We start from the raw sequence: 19168 nt of genomic DNA on the forward strand, positions 1-19168 counted from the left end.
AGCTCTCTGGCACTTTTAGTACTGGCCTTAAATTTTACTTGTACATTGCCACAGTTAAATGTATGTCCTGTTGATTTAGTATGCGTGTAGATCAGTGATCGTGAGTCCTTTCTCCTGACGGCGCTGCGATGTTCCTGTATACATGTTGCGATTCTTTTTGAAGTTTGTCCTATGTATACCACTGAGCAAGAACTGCATGGAATGCTATTGCTAAACATTCATTAATGCTAAACATTCATTAATCGGATCTTACACAGAAGACGCCAAAAAACTCAGCAAACAATCGACTTGAATCAGAACCCCCAGCCCCCCTGGCACTCATTCCCTTATCACCACAAGGTGTCTAAAGGTACAGCGTGCATCCTGGCCAAGTCAGGCATCAGAATAGCACACATACCCACGAACAATTTGCGCATGGTCCTCTTTAATGCTAAAAACAAGAAATCGACAGCAGAAACACGAAACGCAGTTTATAGCATTCCATGCAGTTGATGCATACATATATATACACATACATACATAATATATACACATACAGCGCATCACTTTTTCCACATTTTGTTATGTTACAGCCTTATTCCAAAATGGATTTAAATTCATTTTTTCCTCAGAATTCTATACACAACACCCCATAATGACAACGTGAAAAAAGTTTACTTGAGGTTTTTGCAAAATTTATTAAAAATAAAAAAACTGAGAAATCACATGTACATAAGTATTCACAGCCTTTGCTCAATACTTTGTCAATGCACCTTTTGGCAGCAATTACAGCCTCAAGTCTTTTTGAATATGATGCCACAAGCTTGGCACACCCATCCTTGGCTAGTTTCGCCCATTCCTCTTTGCAGCACCTCTCAAGCTCCATCAGGCTGGATGGGAAGCGTTGTTGCACAGCCATTTTATGATCTCTCCAGAGATGTTCAATCGGATTCAAGCCTGGGCTCTGGCTGGGCCACTCAAGGACATTCACAGAGTTGTTCTGAAGCCACTCCTTTGATATCTTGGCTGTGTGCTTAGGGTCGTTGTCCTGCTGAAAGATGAACCGTCGCCCCAGTCTGAGGTCAAGAGTGCTCTGGAGCAGGTTTTCATCCAGGATGTCTCTGTACATTGCTGCTGTCATCTTTCCCTTTATCCTGAATAGTCTCCCAGTTCCTGCCACTGAAAAACATCCCCACAGCATGATGCAGCCACCACCATGCTTCACTGTAGGGATGGTATTGGCCTGGTGATGAGCGGTGCCTGGTTTCCTCCAAACGTGACGCCTGGCATTCACACCAAAGAGTTCAATCTTTGTCTCATCAGACCAGAGAATTTTCTTTCTCATGGTCTGAGAGTCCTTCAGGTGCCTTTTGGCAAACTCCAGGCGGGCTGCCATATGCCTTTTACTAAGGAGTGGCTTCCGTCTGACCACTCTACCATACAGGTCTGATTGGTGGACTGCTGCAGAGATGGTTGTCCTTCTGGAAGGTTCTCCTCTCTCCACAGAGGACCTCTGGAGCTCTGACAGAGTGACCATCGGGTTCTTGGTCACCTCCCTGATTAAGGCCCTTCTCCCCCGATCGCTCAGTTTAGATGGCCGGCAAGCTCTAGGAAGAGTCCTGGTGGTTTTGAACTTCTTCCACTTACAGATGATGGAGACCACTGTGCTCATTGGGACCTTCAAAGCAGCAGAAATTTTTCTGCAACCTTCCCCAGATTTGTGCCTCGAGACAATCCTGTCTTGGAGGTCTACAGACAATTCCTTTGACTTCATGCTTGGTTTGTGCTCTGACATGAACTGTCAATTGTGGGACCTTATATAGACAGGTGTGTGCCTTTCCAAATCATGTCCAATCAATTGAATTTACCACAGGTGGACTCCAATTAAGCTGCAGAAACATCTCAAGGAAGATCAGGGAAAACAGGATGCACCTGAGCTCAATTTTGAGCTTCATGGCAAAGGCTGTGAATACTTATGTACATGTGCTTTCTCAATTTGCACTTTTTTACTACGAAGCCACGCTGTTGTAACACATGCAGAATGTGGCTTTGTATTGTCCTGCTGAAATAAGCAGGGACGTCCCTGAAAAAGACATCGCTTGGATGGCAGCATATGTTGCTCCAAAATCTGTATGTACCTTTCAGCATAAATGGTGACTTCACAGATGTGCAAGTTGCCTATGCCATGGGCACTAACACACCTCCATACCATCACAGATGCTGGCTTTTGAACTTTGCGCTGATAACAATCCAGATGGTCCTTTTCCTCTTTGGCCCGGAGGACACGATGTCCATGATTTCCAAAAACAATTTGAAATGTGAACTCATCAGACCACAGCACACTTTTCCACTTTGCGTCAGTCCATCTCAGATGAGCTCGGGCCCAGAGAAGCCAGTGGCGTTTCTGGGTGTTGTTGAAATATGGCTTTCGCTTTGCATGGTAGAGTTTTAACTTGCACTTGTAGATGTAGCGACGAACTGTGTTAACTGACAGTGGTTTTCTGAAGTATTCCTGAGCCCACGTGGTAATATCCTTTACAGAATGATGTCGGTTTTTAATGCAGTGCTGCCTGAGGGATCAAAGGTCACTCGGCCTTGCCGCTTACGTGCAGAGATTTCTCCAGATTCTCTGAATATTTTGATGATATTATGGACAGTAGATGATGAAATCCCTAGATTCCTTGCAACTATACGTTGAGAAACGTTGTTCTTAAACTGCTGGACTATTTGCCCACACAGTTGTTCAGTGAACCTCGCCCCATCCTTGCTTGTGAACAACTGAGCCTTTTGAGGATGCTCCTTTTATACCCAATCATGACAAACACCTGTTTCCAATTAACCTGTTCACCTGTGGAATGTTCAAAACAGGTGTTTTTTGAACATTCCTCAACTTTCCCAGTCTTTTGCTGCCCCTGTGCCAGCTTTTTTGGAACGTGTTGCAGGTATCAAATTCAAAATGAGTGAAGATTTGCAAAACAACAATAAAGTTTATCAGTTTGAACATTCGATACCTTGTTTTCGTATGTTTCCAACTTTGAGGAACATGTAACAAAAATCAATTGTTTATTCTTTGACAGAGAATACCTCGTGCGTCCAATGACATTTTTAACAGTTGGTTCACGGTTGAGAATTGTACTTGTAATTTTCAGAAACAAGTGTAACTTTCAGAAGCACAAGCGTAATTTTCAGAAGCGCAAGCATAATTGACACGTGTGAAATGTAAATTTGACTTAAATTACTACGAGTTATTTTTGACAGTGATCTTACTCCATACACCTCTTCTTGCCTTTTCTTGTAGTCAGAATCTTCGTAATTATGTAGTTCATTACTTAAGTTCTTCGATTTCCATAGCCTCTATAACTACTTCTAAGTATATTACCCCTGGATATTTTCCATGTTTAAATTGGAGTTGTTGTTCAAATATTTTAAAAGGGAGTCTAATTACCACTCTGCAGGGTGACATTAATCTTAAGCACAGACCTATTTGTATTTTGAAAGGTGTCATTTATCTACTGCTTTATTGTCTTGCTTCATTTCCATTTAGACAGTGACAGACACCTTCTGTGTTGTGTATAGACTGTGTGAGGTAAACAGGAATTCCATTATTTAAACTCTGCATCTAATGTTGTCTGCCTCTTGTGCTTGTATTCTTTTCGATTTCTTTTTTATCTAGTGAAGTCCCTTCACTCATGCTTTTTTTTTCACTACTTACTTAACACTAGAATTACCAGAGCCTACGAAAAAACTCATAGATCCGTCCCGCCTTAAATCGCTTCTTAAATCCGTTCGCACCTCTCCACCATCCTCTTTTGTCTTCTAAATGTGTAGATAAAGACAAGCTGCAAGCAGCCGGCTATTCCATCCTCCACCAACTTAGAACGTGCACAAACTTCTCCCAGCTCATGCCTTGATTGATTATCTGGGAATGAAGTGGAGTTTTAGAGTGGAAATAATAGATCGTTATTTGGAACACACGCATTTCATGTGTGTTCCGTTTCTACAGTAATCTGTGTAAACACATTTTTAAAACAGAAACGTTTTTCATATTCTAGTAGTAAATGACAAAATGTAGGCATAAACTATATAATGTATGAAGCCTGAAGTCCAAATATCAAAGCAACACTTTCACGAAAGGTACAACTATAACAAAACAAGTGCGCTTTTATTCAAAAATATAACTGCAGAAAAAAAAACTCCTTAGTGTGCGACATTGACACTCCTTTACTTTGACTGCCGCCGTGGCGCAACAGTATCAGTTGCTGACTGGGACTCAAGAGGTCATGAGTTCGATCCTCCACGACTTTCTTTTGAGAAGTGAACTGCTTTTATTTTTACTATTTTAGAATAAAAATATACCTTTGATTTCAGTCTGTAATAGCCCGTGTAATTTACGATATTTGTAAAGGTTATCTTTGGTTTTGGTTTTTTTTTTATTCACTTTCATTCTCTCAGTCGCGTTCAGGATCCTTCCCTACCCCATCTGATACTGCTGTTTTCACATAAAGGCGTGCTATAGCTCTGCAGTGTATCACGATACATATGACCGCGTGTTTTTCCCCCCAATCTTGCCAGTCCCCACATGTTGCTGCATGCGGTTTCTTTTGTACTCCAGGACATGCAGAGGAAAGCACAGTAAAGAGCAGTAACTTCAGCGCTATATGCAATCATCAGACACCCCCCATCTGACACTGCTGTTTTCACATAAAGACGCGCTATAGCTCACTCAAGGAGCGCCCTTCCTACATTTACGACATGTGTACTTGTTGCAGTGTACACACCTCTCTGTGCTATGGTTCCTATTACACTGAACAAGCACCTGTAATTTGCAGCTCTATTCATTATCTCAAAACACCACGCACATTCGCAGTAATTCCCAGTTATGTCCACCACTCACACCCATGCCCACAACCATACAGAACTGATTCCACATCAGAGAATTTCCAGTTCCAGTTCAGGTGTGTAATAGAAACCACAGCATAGAGAAAAGCGAGTACATTGTAATAGGTACACACGTTGTAAGGGTAAGAAAGACGATCCTTGCATGTGTGAACTGTTAACATTTGAATCTGACGATTGCATATAGCGCTGTCTTATTCAGTGCACGCAAGAACATGCAGGTGGCCAGTTGCTGTGTGCTACAACATGCTGGCGGTGATCAACGCACATTTAAAAAAAAGAAAGACAAATATATGTGACGTTTTGATGAAATCATTTTATGACGCTAATAGTACCAATCAGAAAACATCATCGAAGTAATGCAATATTATTTGAAAACGAACAGCGTCAGATCAGGTGTGAATTTATACTGTGGCGCTGTTAGAGTCAGATCAGAAGCTGAATAAGCTGAATAAGCTCCTGTTCTGACTCTTAGTAAAAAAGCATGAATTAATCAACAGAAATAACCGTGATCGACATTTTAAACTTAACGATTTACAGTGCATACCAATTTATAAATTTTATGTCCATTTGAGGTTACAAAGAAAAAAAAAAAAAAAACTTCCTCCCGAGCGGGGAATCGAACTCGAATCTCTAAGGCACGGCAGGGTTGCTGTGCTCTGAGTCTGCAAATCTTAGCGTTACACCACGGAAGGTGTTATATTATTCTTGAACCTTTTGTGAAAGTGTTTATTTGATGTTTGGATGTCAGGTTTCACACATTCTATAGTTTTTGCCTACATTTTGTAACATTTATTACTACAATATGAAAAAGTTTGTGTTTTAACAATGTGTTTACACAGATTACTGTAAAAACAGAACACACATAAAATGCGTGTGTTCCAAATAACGATCTATTATTTCTACTGTAAAACTCCAGCAGTTCAGTCACTCCCAGATAATCAAACAAGGCATGAGCTGGGAAAACTTAGTGAACGTTCTGCGACGGTGGGGGATGGAACAGCCGGCTGCTTGTTGTTCGTCTTAATTGGCACATTTAGAAGACAAAAGAAAGGTGAGAATGGTTTTAAGGTGGGCCAGATCTACGAGTTTTTTCGTAGACTCTGGTAATTCTAGTGTTAATAAGGTGAGGCAAGCGTCGCCACCTGTCCAGTAGATTTTTCTTCATGTTCTTTTCTCTATGCCTTTTTCTAAATTTTTACTTTGATTTTGGTTTCCAATTCTTTACTCTGTCTTAATTTATATACATCTGGCTATAATTAATCTATGGTGACTGTTTTGATTTGTTTTAAATTTTTTGAAGGTTATTATACTGTATCCTTTGGTATGTTTACAGGCACTTGTAATATTTCAATTGTTTCACTTTTTCAGCTTTTGTAATTTGTATGGTAAATTCATGTGGAAGGATGTCATCTTTATCAATTTGCTGGAACCTCATAATAATACACGTAATAGTGGATTGATTTAACTATTACATGTTTCTCATTGTAATTTATTATTAGCTACCAATTGGATTTTCTGTATTTCTTTTTTCTTATGTAAAATTGGTCTCTTTTTCATAAAAAATAAAATATACTGTACATATGCTTCTAAGTATATTTACTGCCTGACTAGTGTGATTCTATATTTTTCTTTACTACTAAATTAATGATTTATGCATTGCAAATTCTATCTGTTCAGTATATTTAATTATGTTAACTATCCTGCTTATTCAACATTGTAGTCTAGCAGTAAGCAGGCTAATTTGTATTTCTTCTTAAATTTCACTGTAGTTTTGTTCAAGTTTGTTAGCTAAATCTTTTATGTTTTCTTTGCATTCTTGATGTCATGTTGTAGTACCTAGTGTACCTTATAACAGCTATGTCTTTATGGACTTTCAATGTATTCTAATTTAATTGCTGCTCTGTGCCAGTACTCTCATCCTTTTAAGAGTGTAGCAGACTTTGAACAGTACTGTACAATCCAGGGCTGAAAAAAAGTTTGATGCTTTAAATAGCTTTATTTCAGTAATCAAAAAAAAAAAAAAAAATGAAAAAGAAAAACCTGCATATGTGTATTTATTTGTACTGTATATACCACTTTTTAAATTTTCCAGTATTTATTTTCATTCAATTCTAGCAGTGTTCAAACAGAAATTCAAAATGTTTTCAACTATAAGTGAAATGACCTTTATTAAACTGTAGTTAACTTTTAACAATATTAAATACATTATATATAATATTCAGGTATCCCATTCTTCAATTCCTGAAATTCCCCTCATAACACACACACCTATTTGGCACCAATTTAAATGAAAAAGATTTTTAAGTTTTGCTTGGTACCAGTAAATGACCCTAATATTTGTTTAAATAATACCAAAATACAAGAAAATTGGAAGAAAGAGTTTAACAGAGACGTCAGCCATCAAAACAAAACCCAAATAAGATTTTGCCTTTTATTGAATACTATTTAGTTAAGCTGTTTTTACTTACACTATCACTTGAAGTTTCACAATCAAAAAAATGTAATTTCAACCTTTTCACGATATGTTTTAGAGCCAGGATGCTCAGGATAATGCAAGTAGACATGTAAGTAAAACACAGCACATAAACACACAAGAACACCTTATTGCAGCCGACATAGTTCCAGCTTTACTTTGTTCGCCAGGCTGCAGTAAAGACAGTCTCTGAATGCAGCATCAGCTGTAAGCATGACTAAGCCCATTATTGTGCATCACCAACATCTAGCACCACTCCAAATATTCAGGTGTGCTCTGTTCTGCAGCATGGTATACTTATAATGTCTGCAGCGATGATTGGGTTGGAGCTAGTGCCATGTCAGTTCTTCCCAACCACAAAAATGTAGAGTTTTTGTGCTCTGTAAGATGAAAAAGGGAATTAAAAGACTTTCTTTGTATACACTGAATTATTATAAAGCTGCTTTTTTGTAATTCAGGGAAGCCTGTACTGCAAAATAACATTTTCGCAGTCTCACTAAGGATGATATGTTTTACCTATGTATTTGTTTCTGTATGCATTGTGCATAGGCAATTTATATAGCACAATCTGCAAGATTAAGTACACCACCAAAAATACAGTGGGTACGGAAAGTATTCAGACCCCCTTCAATTTTTCACTCTTTGTCACATTGCAGCCATTTGCTAAAATCATTTAAATTAATTTTTTCCCTCATTAATGTACACACAGCACCCCATATTGACAGACAAAAAAAAGAATTTTTGAAATTGTTGCAGATTTATTAAAAAAGAAAAACTGAAATATCACATGGTCCTAAGTATTCAGACCCTTTGCTCAGTATTTAGTAGAAGCACCCTTTTGAGCTAATACAGCCATGAGTCTTCTTGGGAAAGATGCAACAAGTTTTTCACACCTGGATTTGGGGATCCTCTGCCATTCCTCCTTGCAGATCCTCTCCAGTTCTGTCAGGTTGGATGGCAAACATTGGTGGACAGCCATTTTTAGGCCAAAAAGTTCTATCTTGGTCTCATCAGACCAGAGAATCTTATTTCTCACCATCTCAGAGTCCTTCAGGTGTCTTTTAGCAAACTCCATGCGGGAGTTGGCCTTAATTCTAAGCGGTATGTGTGGAGACAACCAGGCACTGCTCATCACTTGTCCAATACAGTCCCCACAGTGAAGCATGGCGGTGGCAGCATCATGCTGTGGGGGTGTTTTTCAGCTGCAGGAACAGGACGACTGGTTGCAATCGAGGGAAAGATGAATGCGGCCAAGTACAGGGATATCCTGGACAAAAACCTTCTCCAGAGTGCTAAGGACCTCAGACTGGGCCGAAGGTTTACCTTCCAAAGAGACAATGACCCTAAGCACACAGCTAAAATAACGAAGGAGTGGCTTCACAACAAATCTGTGACTGTTCTTGAATGGCCCAGCCAGAGCCCTGACTTAAACCCAATTGAGCATCTCTGGAGAGACCTAAAAATGGCTGTCCTTTTTTAATAAATCTGCAACAATTTCAAAAATTCTTTTTTTTGTCTGTCAATATGGGGTGCTGTGTGTACATTAATGAGGGAAAAATTAATTTAAATGATTTTAGCAAATGGCTGCAATATGACAAAGAGTGAAAAATTGAAGGGGGTCTGAATACTTTCCGTACCCACTATATGTCCTTCAAGCAGCATGTTCAAGCCACAAACCAGATGATCCCATCATTCACAATAATAATAATAAAAATAATAATAATACATTTTATTTATATAGCGCCTTTCCCATGCTCAAGACACTTACAGAATATAATAAAGAACGGCAGCATATACAGTATATAGCATTGTACAAACCAGATAAATAAAGTAGATTAAGACAGTGAATTCTGAAAAAAAAAAAACAAAAAAAAACAACAGACAGCATAATTGATGGTCTAGCACACACACATACAGGTTACATTAGCATCTTGACAGAGAAGTAAACTCAGAGAAAGGTAATAAAGTCAAGTAGAGCTAAAAGCCTTCCTGAACAGATGAGTTTTGAGTTGTTTTCTGGGCGCTATACAGCTGAAGGCCCTGTCACCCATGGAGTGTAGATTAGTGTGGGGTACAACAAGATTGCCAGAATCAGAGGACCTTAGTGGTCGGGCAGGCACATAGTGATGGAGAAGGTCACTGATGTAGTTTGGCGGGAGGTTATTTAAGTCTTTGTAGGTTATTAGTAGGATTTTATATTCGATTCTGTAAGACACAGGGAGCCAGTGAAGACGGAGCAGGATGGGTGTGATGTGCTCGCTGCTGCTGGTTTGAGTAAGGACTCTTGCAGCTGAGTTTTGAATAAGCTGGAGCTGTGATATAAGATTAGAAGGGGCACCTGCCAGTAGGGAATTACCCTAAGTTCTTGTCTATAAGCCGGACTCATGTATTAGCCGGAGACCAAAAATCATACGAATTTTTAAAATAAAATCGTATCATAGATAAGCCGGACTCATGGATAAGCCGAACGTACTATAACCTATAACTAATAGAAGGGAGGGAGGTCAGTGGTCTCACTCGCGCCCATTTAATTTCTTTAAGGGGGGAGAGAGTGTGAGATATTGCCGTCTCTCTCACTCCCCGCATGGCGCGGTTGGAGCGGCCGGAGCGCGTTCTTTCTGCTCTGGGCGTCGCCGAGTCAACACGAGCACGTAGCGGTCATTTAAATTGTGATTTTATATGTAAGCATATTTAAATATATATCGCGGATTTCTGCGGACAATGGGTCTTTTAATTTCTGGTACATGCTTCCTCAGTTGGTTTGCCCAGTTGATTTCATACAAGGGACGCTATTGGCAGATGGCTGAGAAGCTACCCAACTTACTTTTCTCTTTCTCTCTCTTGCGCTTTCTCTGATCCTGACATATGGGGATTGAGCAGGGGGGCTGTTTGCACACCTAGACGATACGGACGCTCGTCTAAAAATGCTGAAAGATTATCTTCACGTTGCTATCTTTTGTAAAGCTGATTCCTGAAAAGACATGCTGCACAGTGCTTCGCATACTTAAAAGCTCGAAGGGCACGTATTGATTTTTGACTGAAAAACAAACTCTCCCTCTCTCTCTCTTTGTCTGCTCCTGACGGAGGGGGGTGTGAGCTGCCGCCTTCAACAGCTTTGTGCCGCGGTGCTTCGCATACTTAAAAGCCAAACAGACATATTGATTTGTTTGCTTCACTCCTTTGAAGAGGAAGATATGTTTGCATTCTTTTAATTGTGAGACGGAACTGTCATCTCTGTCTTGTCATGGAGCACAGTTTAAACTTTTGAAAAAGAGACAAATGTTTGTTTGTAGTGTTTGAATAACGTTCCTGTCTCTCTACAACCTCCTGTGTTTCTGCGCAAATCTGTGACCCAAGCATGACAATATAAAAATAACCATATAAACATATGGTTTCTACTTCGCGGATATTCTTATTTCGCGGGTGGCTCTGGAACGCAACCCCCGCGATGGATGTATAAGCCGGACTTATGTATAAGCCGATATTCTATTTTTTCATTTTCACAACTTTTTTCCTTAGATAAGCCGCGGCTTATTGACAAGAACTTAGGGTACAATAATCGATGCAGGATGTGATAAAAGCATGGACAAGTTTCTCAGCATTAGAGAAGGAGAGGAAGGAGCAAACACGGGATATGTTACGGAGGTGAAAGTAAGAAAGTTTCTTAATGTGATTTATGTGGGCAGAATGAGAGAGGGAGGAGTCAAAAATGACACCAAGATTTTTTACAGTAGAGGCAGGTCTGATTAGATCACTGCCAAGATAGACTGGGAAGGAGCTCATTTTATTAAGTTGCATTTTAGTCCCAATTTGCAGGGGTTCCGTTTTATTGCAATTTTATTTTAAAGAGTTCTGCTCCATCCAGGTTTTAATTTCACTAAGGCTGGTTGTGAGCTGAGAAAGCTCTGATGAAGTTCCACTTTTAACACTGAAGTAGAGTTGAGTATCATCTGCATAAAAATGATAACCCAGTCCATAGCTACGGATAATATGGCCAAGGGTAAGCATGTAAATACAGAAAAGCAGAGGACCGAGGACAGAGCCCTGAGGAACTCCTTGTGTGACTGGCGCTGAGCTGGATCTGCTGTTGCCAAGACTAACAAACTCTTGCCTATCAGTCAGATAGGACTTGAACCACTGGAGGGCAGTGCCAGAGATACCCAGCATGTTCTCCATTCTGGACAGTAGGATGTCATGTCTGACAGTGTCAAATGCTGCACTGAGGTCTAACAGAATTAATATGCTGGTTTGTCCAGAGTCTGCTGCCATAAGCAAATCATTGGTTACCCATAGCAGAGCAGTTTCACAGCTGTGCCGCGCCCTAAAACCAGACTGAAAGGGTTCCATCAAATTATTAGAGGTTAGGTAATTGGTGAGTTGGGAAGCTACAACACGCTCAAGAACTTTTGACAGGAAAGGTAAGTGGGAAATAAGCCGGAAATTGTTAAGATTGTCAGCATCAAGACCAATTACAACAATGTGAATATGCTTAATGCTACTTATTTCTATAGCAACTTCAATACTTTGTGGGCTTTTTCAATTATCTTCTATTTTATGAAAGTGATCAGATCTTCATTATTATCCTGTTACTGTTCTCCGTAGAAGTAGTTTTATGCATACTTCAGAAAGGTTCATTTTTTCTTTTACCTTACTATGAGAAGCAAACAAAAAAAACACATTCCACATGTTGATACATGATACAAAAAAAAATTTAGAAGACAACAATGAAATAGTATATTTACACTGAAAATTTAAGAAAGTACATAATGAATGCTGCAATCAGTAAGTAAAATGAAAAAGTTCAAGTTAGTGGGCATGTCACCCAGTAATCTTAATCATATCAGATTGGGGAGGAAAATTTGTGGCATCCAATGTGAAAGCAAAATTAACTAGTTTACCTAGTTACTGTGAATTTTCAAAGGGTGTAATACTGCGACCGATATCTCCATGGAGTTTGTTTAAGTTTACGGGATGTTCCTGTTCATATTCTGGATTTCCCTATATGCCAAAATGCATCAATACAAAAATCCTTTCCTTCCACCTTCAAAAGGTTTGCTTGCTACCTCCTGACTCTGACTCAAATAAGTGAGGTGGCAGACTTTCTTTTAAATTCGACCCTGAAACTACTCTGGTGTCATGCCTAAGTCCTCCTGGGTCTGGGTCCCTCTGAATGTCCCCAAAGACCCAGACAGGACTGTGTTTCTGGGCTTCAAATCCCATGCTACCCTGCGTGTGTCCTAATCAGGTTCACCCCTAAGGGACACTGCAACCTGTCGTGTGGGGGAATGAACTGCTCCCAATAAGTCAGTTTGCTCACTCCATCCATCATTGTCTCCTGGCTGGCAATGAATCCATCCTTTATCACGGTCACGATGCCTGTTCTTCCTCCTTGACACACTGCCTATCCTGAATATTCCCCATATGCAGAAAATGAATAAAACAATCTTGTCAGACTCATGCAAAACAAAACAATCTGATTGCTGCTCTACTTTACATTATTTCAGTGCAGGACGTCAGTGAATTTGAAAGCTTGTGATGGCAAGGAAGAGAAACAGGAAATGCAAAACCAAAGCTGTTGATTTGAGTGTATTTATCATTGCTGGTATTCTGTATGTAGAAACAAGTTGCCCAAAGGACAGGAGACAGGACTGGGGAGAGCAATGTGGACAGTTTGGGTGTAAAACAGTCATTAAAAGAGCACTGTAAATCCATTCTGGAAAGTTTTGATTCCATGTAGATTATTTTGTTAATCTTACTTCTCCAAATAATTCAACTCCGTGTCAAACTTGAGTGAAGAAAATGTGAATTCAGCCTTTTCTGGTTGAAAAAAAATCAAACACAAGGTTGTACGTGGTGGTTGAAATAAAACCTTCACCCTATCCTAAACGAGTTCAGTGACTTTATAAGTTTGTCAACAGTCAACATGGGCTCAGGTGGTTGGGGTGGTGTTTTACTAATATTCTGATATTCAATGAGGAACCAACAAAACAATATAATCTGAGAGGTGCATATGATATTATTTATCATGATCCTCAGAAAGCATTTGATAAGGTCTTGCATGAGGTATTAGGCATCAAACTAAAAGAAGTGGGAGTTCATGGCAGAGTATGTACATGAGTTTAAAATTGGCTAAAACACAGGCAAACTGTTATGATGCGATGAATCTTATCAAAATTGGGCAATGTTAAATAGGCCATCAGGGGTCACTGCTATTTTTAATATATATACATACATATAAATTTAAGGAATTACTATTATTATGATCAGGATGGGAATAAAAATAAAAATCTGGTTAAGTGTGTAGATGATACCAAGCTAGGTGGAATGGCAGATAACCTAGAATCAGCTGAATCATTACAGAGGGACTTGGACAGAACACAGGCTTAGGCAGATTTGTGGCAGGTGAAATTTAATGTAAGGCATTACACGGAGAAAGTACAAATGGTACATATGAATACACAATAGGTCTGAAACTAGATGAGAATGATCTATAAGTCATATTGGTCTTGCTGCTGTCAACATCCACATTGTGTACAGAACCATTAAGAAGACTAAATGAATGTTAAGTCATATAGCCTGATGTATAGATTACAACTCACACTTCGCCTGAAGTGCTGCTTGCAGTGTTGTCTCCAGAATGCAATTAAGACATAACAGCACTAGGAAAATTCCAGAGAAAAGCAATTAGGTAGATTCCATGACTGCTAGATATGAGTTATGGGGAAAGATTAAACAAGCTGAACCTTTTGGTGATGCATAGTCTCTAATCTCATGTTCATTTCTGTCCTTAAAGTGGAGGAAAAGCAGCATGAAGAAGGTTGACGTTACGTCTCCTCTTTATAACAAAGTTTGATGCCTATCTGCTTTTTTACTCCCTTTTCTTTTCTACTGATTATGGACATTAAATGGGGCTTCTCATGGGACCCCAACCCTTTATCTGTTTAATTGTGATCTTTTCACAGTAGTATACTTTATTTTTAAAGGAAAATTTTGATGTAAATCACAGTGATATCTCACATTATTCTGCTGATAGGGAATATGTGATTTAGATTTAATAAAATCCCAGTTCTGGGTAACATGTGATTTACTGTTACACACAGACTGACATTGAGTGTTCTAATTAGGGAGCACTACACACGTGTTTGATGCTACTCTTCACCTGCATGCAAGAAAGTTTCAAGAAAAAAATTCAGAGCCTAGGTCAGTAGTATAAGGCTGGAAAGGCCCTCATTATATCAATGGCCACAATGATACAAATGAGTTCACAGAAACATAAACAAGAAAAACATGGGCTATGCTGCCAATTGTAGGAATCTGATAAATCTGCAAAATAATGCAAACATATTGATGCTTTTTTTTTTAAATCAGATTTTTATTGAAGTGATAAAAACAACAGTGATGAAAATTTAAATTAAACAAAAATTGACATTCAAGCAGTAAAACAACCCTTTCACTGATACCAGGGCAAAAAAACACCTAGTCTTCTCACCTAAACTGCCCTGTAAAAGAGATTCTTAGAGGATCAAATGTCAGTGATGCTTGTGCAGACATGGGAGAAAGGCACAACAGACAAGGCAATCCCAAAAGCAGAAAAGAGCCATAGTGAAAGGGACAAATTAGAAATGAAGACTGGGAATGATTCACTAAGCATAGGGCAACCAGATAACAACAAATGCAGTGCAGACTATCACTCCTCAGTGTTGAGGTAATTTCCGTGAAATTTCAAGTTAAGACAATGTTAAAGAAACATTCTAGAAATTTACAAAGACATAATTGTCTGATTTCCATTGAGAAAATAGGACTAATGTAGAAGACAAAACAGCCTTTGTTGGATAAAGGTGAGGTTAAGAGTAGACCAGGCTGGTTTAACGTTTGGAAACAGTAAACACAAAAAAACTATAAATGGTTGGAAGAGAGTGAAGAAAAAGGAAGAAAGGAGAAGGAAAAAATGTAACCCACTGTAAAGAAAGCTCAGCAACATTACTTACTCAGATGTCTGGGGAAAAATCATACATTTATTCTGTTCTCAATAACTTCCAAAGATGCACAGTGGAGTACATCCTCACTGGCTGCATAACATCCTGGAACAGAACCTGATTGGCTCACAATCATAAAACACTGTAGAGAGTTGTGATTATGGCACATAATACAGTATTACTGACAACCGGGTGCTTTCTGTTTAGGACATAAGACACACTACCTGAGAAAGGCAATAAGTATTATTAAAGACCTCAGCCAACCTGCACAGTTGCAAATGGGTACCTTTCAATAATGTCCTGACTTCACAACAGGCAAACCGAAGTCTAGAGTGTCTATGCAAACTTTGGGTACACATCTAAAGCAACAAATAAACAATCAAACACAAGGTCAAGTTGCAACTAGCCTTACTTAACAATTATGCAAAAAAGTACTATTTCAAGAAGAACAGTAAAGAATAATTATTTTGTGTGAGCAGAAAGTTTAAAAGCATTCCTTAAACTGGAACATCATAATAGCTTTTATATTATCAATGGCCTCCAAAGCTTTGGATTGCGGATTGCCTAAGTCCACGCGTCCCAAGGTGTCTAAAATGTTCAAACAGCCTTGACTCAGTAAAAATAGTTGCAAACCCGCAAGTTCTTTTCTTCACTGCAGACATATCCCTCCCAGCCTGAGCAGCTGCTAAAATGAAGTCAGGAAAGAAGAAAATCTGGTGCCCTTTAGAAAGATTAGAAGTTTTCTGTATTTCAAGAACAACTTTCGGCAAAGTTTAGCAGTTGTAATATCAAATGCCATAGGATAGGATATGATGGATTTAATTACAAAATACAGATTTTATAGCACCTCCCTACTACAGGCGAACAGCATTAAAGGGAAAACTTTTTTTTTTTTTTTGTAATACAGTGGTGATTTCCTTTAAATCCTGGGATGTGATCATTGTTTTGGCAGTTTATAATTCCTAGCTCCACAAGTTAAGAACTTAATGACACAACCAATAATTTGATTAGGACTGTGGCTAAATATTTTCAATAATGTTCTAAGCTCCTTAGAAGTTTAGATTCATACAATGTGAAAAAAGTGGGTATACCCAGAGAGCTACTTCAACATGTCTTCATCAGCCACCAGTGGTCACATTGTCAACAGCTATCAAGAAGTTACTTGTGAAATCACAATCAGCTCAGTGCAACATTTCTTCAAGTATACGTGATGATTAAGCATAATAAAAATTTTCTCATAAATCATTAGGTAACACAAAATTCATACCTAAATGCATGAATACTCTGTACTTAAAAATGCTGTGTTGAATCATACAGAAAATATATATTTTGTCACCATCTCAGAATAATTCAGAGTGCGTTCTCTGAATCAATACTAGAACCACTGATGACCAGGACTGCCCTTCATGCTATAAGCTCCAAATTCAGAATCCTCATCTATTTCTTAAATTGGAAACAATGATGAAATTATGTGAAAAATTAATTTTCATGAGCTCGTTACCATTTGTTTTTCTAAATCCATAATTGAGGTAAAAAAGATTATTGGTAATTTACTTTTGAGATCATCAGGTGGCATGTTTAGCATCCATAAAATACACAAATGGTTGCATTCATCATCCTCTCTCTGGTATGCAGTGATTAAAGAATTCCCGAGACAACTTAAGATTGCTTTCTCATTTAAGGAGTTAATGAATACTGTAATAGCACAGTACCTTTTATAATAGGTCTGAAACTGTCCTGGAATTAGTGCAACAGGATATGGTCCCGTCTTTGTTCTCTCAGGTGACAGAACTTTAAACTTTCCACGAGGCACCTGAATAACCTAAAAAGAAGAAAAATACATTTTTATAATAAATATATAGGCAAGCTTTAAAAAATCATTTAAACTAGTATACAAGACAAATACAGCAATACCCAGTTCATATTAGCCATTGATGATGAAGGTATTCCACTGATAAAGCTGAAACAAAGAATCATTCCATGCTTTCATTAGCAGAGTGGGCTGCTGTGCACAGGTAGTATCCAGCTACTGGAAGACTGTTACAGATTATGTAGCCAGGAAAATGAAGTGACAATTTAAGAATTATAAGAAGACAGAGGATGAATCAGGTAATTAGATAACTTGGTATGGAAGAATCTAGTTCTTTACAGGAACAGAATCATCAAGGTAAATCTTAAATTACTAGTGTTAAGAAAATACAGAAGAACTGTTCTTTGAGCACTTCACAAACTAGCATGTTGAACCTTATTCCTTTGCCCACAAGTGTATATAAAAATAAAAGACAAAACAGCAAATTCTTACTGATGTACCAAAGCAGAAGCATCACATTGAGAAAGATGTGGTGTTCGTCAAGGTGAAATGTCTCTAAAAACTGGAAAGCAAGGAAGAACAATTGTAAAATCGAATCAGATTTAAGAGTTTTTTGATGAATTTTTATGAACCCTCTGTTATGATGAACTTTTGTATGACTATAGTGTTCCAACTGATAGAACCATACATGTAAACATTCGAAGGAAAAACTAATCTCATTTAGGATTGAAAATAGATGATGAAAACCACCATCTACTGGTTGAGAACATCATTCCTTTTAGATGTTTGTAGAGTGGGGATAGGAAGGAGAAACAAAGCTCATGTACTGTCACAAACTGGAGATTAATATTTAGAACACATAGGGGGAAAATTTAAAAGTCTGAAAAGAGACATTTGGGGAAAAAAATGTTACTTGCTGGAATTATTTTCATCAAAAGTTTATTTGAACTACAAGAACTAAGCACAATTCAACTGAGTTAGACACTGTAGAAGAAAACTGTAAAACTTTATCAAACATGAGGGTAATAGTCTCTGTGCAGCTGCAACAGACAATAATGTCTAGACTGTAGGTTGAAAATATTTTTATTGTTAATGTATAACAAAATACATTAAATATTTGAAATTATTATCAAACTATTGAATTTGGTTGTGCTTGGACTGTTACATTGTTTTATCAGGGGTTCAACAGAGTCTGGCTGTAGACCTTCAGTGACAGACCCCTGTGTGGCTGTTCCAGTTACAGGTCCCTTCGGCCGGAGTCAGAGGAGACACGGACTGCGACGAAAGAAAACAACTACGACTTGAAAAAGATTCAACAGGTATCTTTCATCTTTGTTTTCCATCGGAGTAGGACATATTTGAGAATTGCTATTGCTCCTCGCGAGACTGTATAAATTATAAGGGAGCTTAAACACCTAATAAAATCATCATGGCCCCAGTATCCGGCATTCAGAAGAAATATCTGCGAGACGTGAATGAAAGTCGCTTTGAATATGACGTTTCTACAATAGAGGACCATCTCCATGACAACGGAAAGCCGTTCAATACAGTGACAACCAAACTTCAGTCAGAAATGGATTACAAATATAGACAATTATCTGATTCTATGAAGAACATAACGGATTTACAAAAAAATGAATATAACTGTAAAAATATAAAATTAACTTTCGAGAATCTGTTCGCCAACCTGAGAATGGAATACAAAAAGTTAAGCGTCAAACTTTTATCCATCCAGAACATCGAAGATGCAAGTATTCGTTGACTTTCTACGTAACAATGAAAGTAAAAACATTTCTCAGCAACAACTTTATGAACAACAAAATAAAGCACCAGCATCTCTTCAGCAATTGCACTATGAACAGTATCTTGATCAACTGAAAGAACAACAGTATATGACTCAAGTGTCTTATGTGTCATACAGTAAAATCCCAATATTTGACGGCGATCCATCGAAATATGTGGATTTTATAAGAACGTTTGACCGAGAAATTGACGATGTGATAGAGAATCCGCAAGACAAATTGGATTTTT

At 38.4% G+C, this 19168-nt stretch overlaps 1 protein-coding gene across 2 annotated transcripts in view; it reads right to left on the minus strand.

Annotated features, from left to right (window-relative positions):
- The window catches only part of phf10 (PHD finger protein 10), a 293499-nt gene that overhangs the window by 60488 nt on the left and 213843 nt on the right, over positions 1-19168 (minus strand). For both annotated transcript variants that reach the window (XM_051924279.1, XM_051924278.1), the window contains one exon: positions 17040-17149. In XM_051924279.1, the coding sequence (XP_051780239.1) occupies positions 17040-17149 (110 nt within the window). The remainder of the gene's footprint in view (positions 1-17039; positions 17150-19168) is intronic.

The sequence above is a fragment of the Erpetoichthys calabaricus genome, chromosome 3 (assembly GCF_900747795.2).
Source record: "Erpetoichthys calabaricus chromosome 3, fErpCal1.3, whole genome shotgun sequence".
Taxonomy (NCBI): Eukaryota; Metazoa; Chordata; class Cladistia; order Polypteriformes; family Polypteridae; genus Erpetoichthys; species Erpetoichthys calabaricus.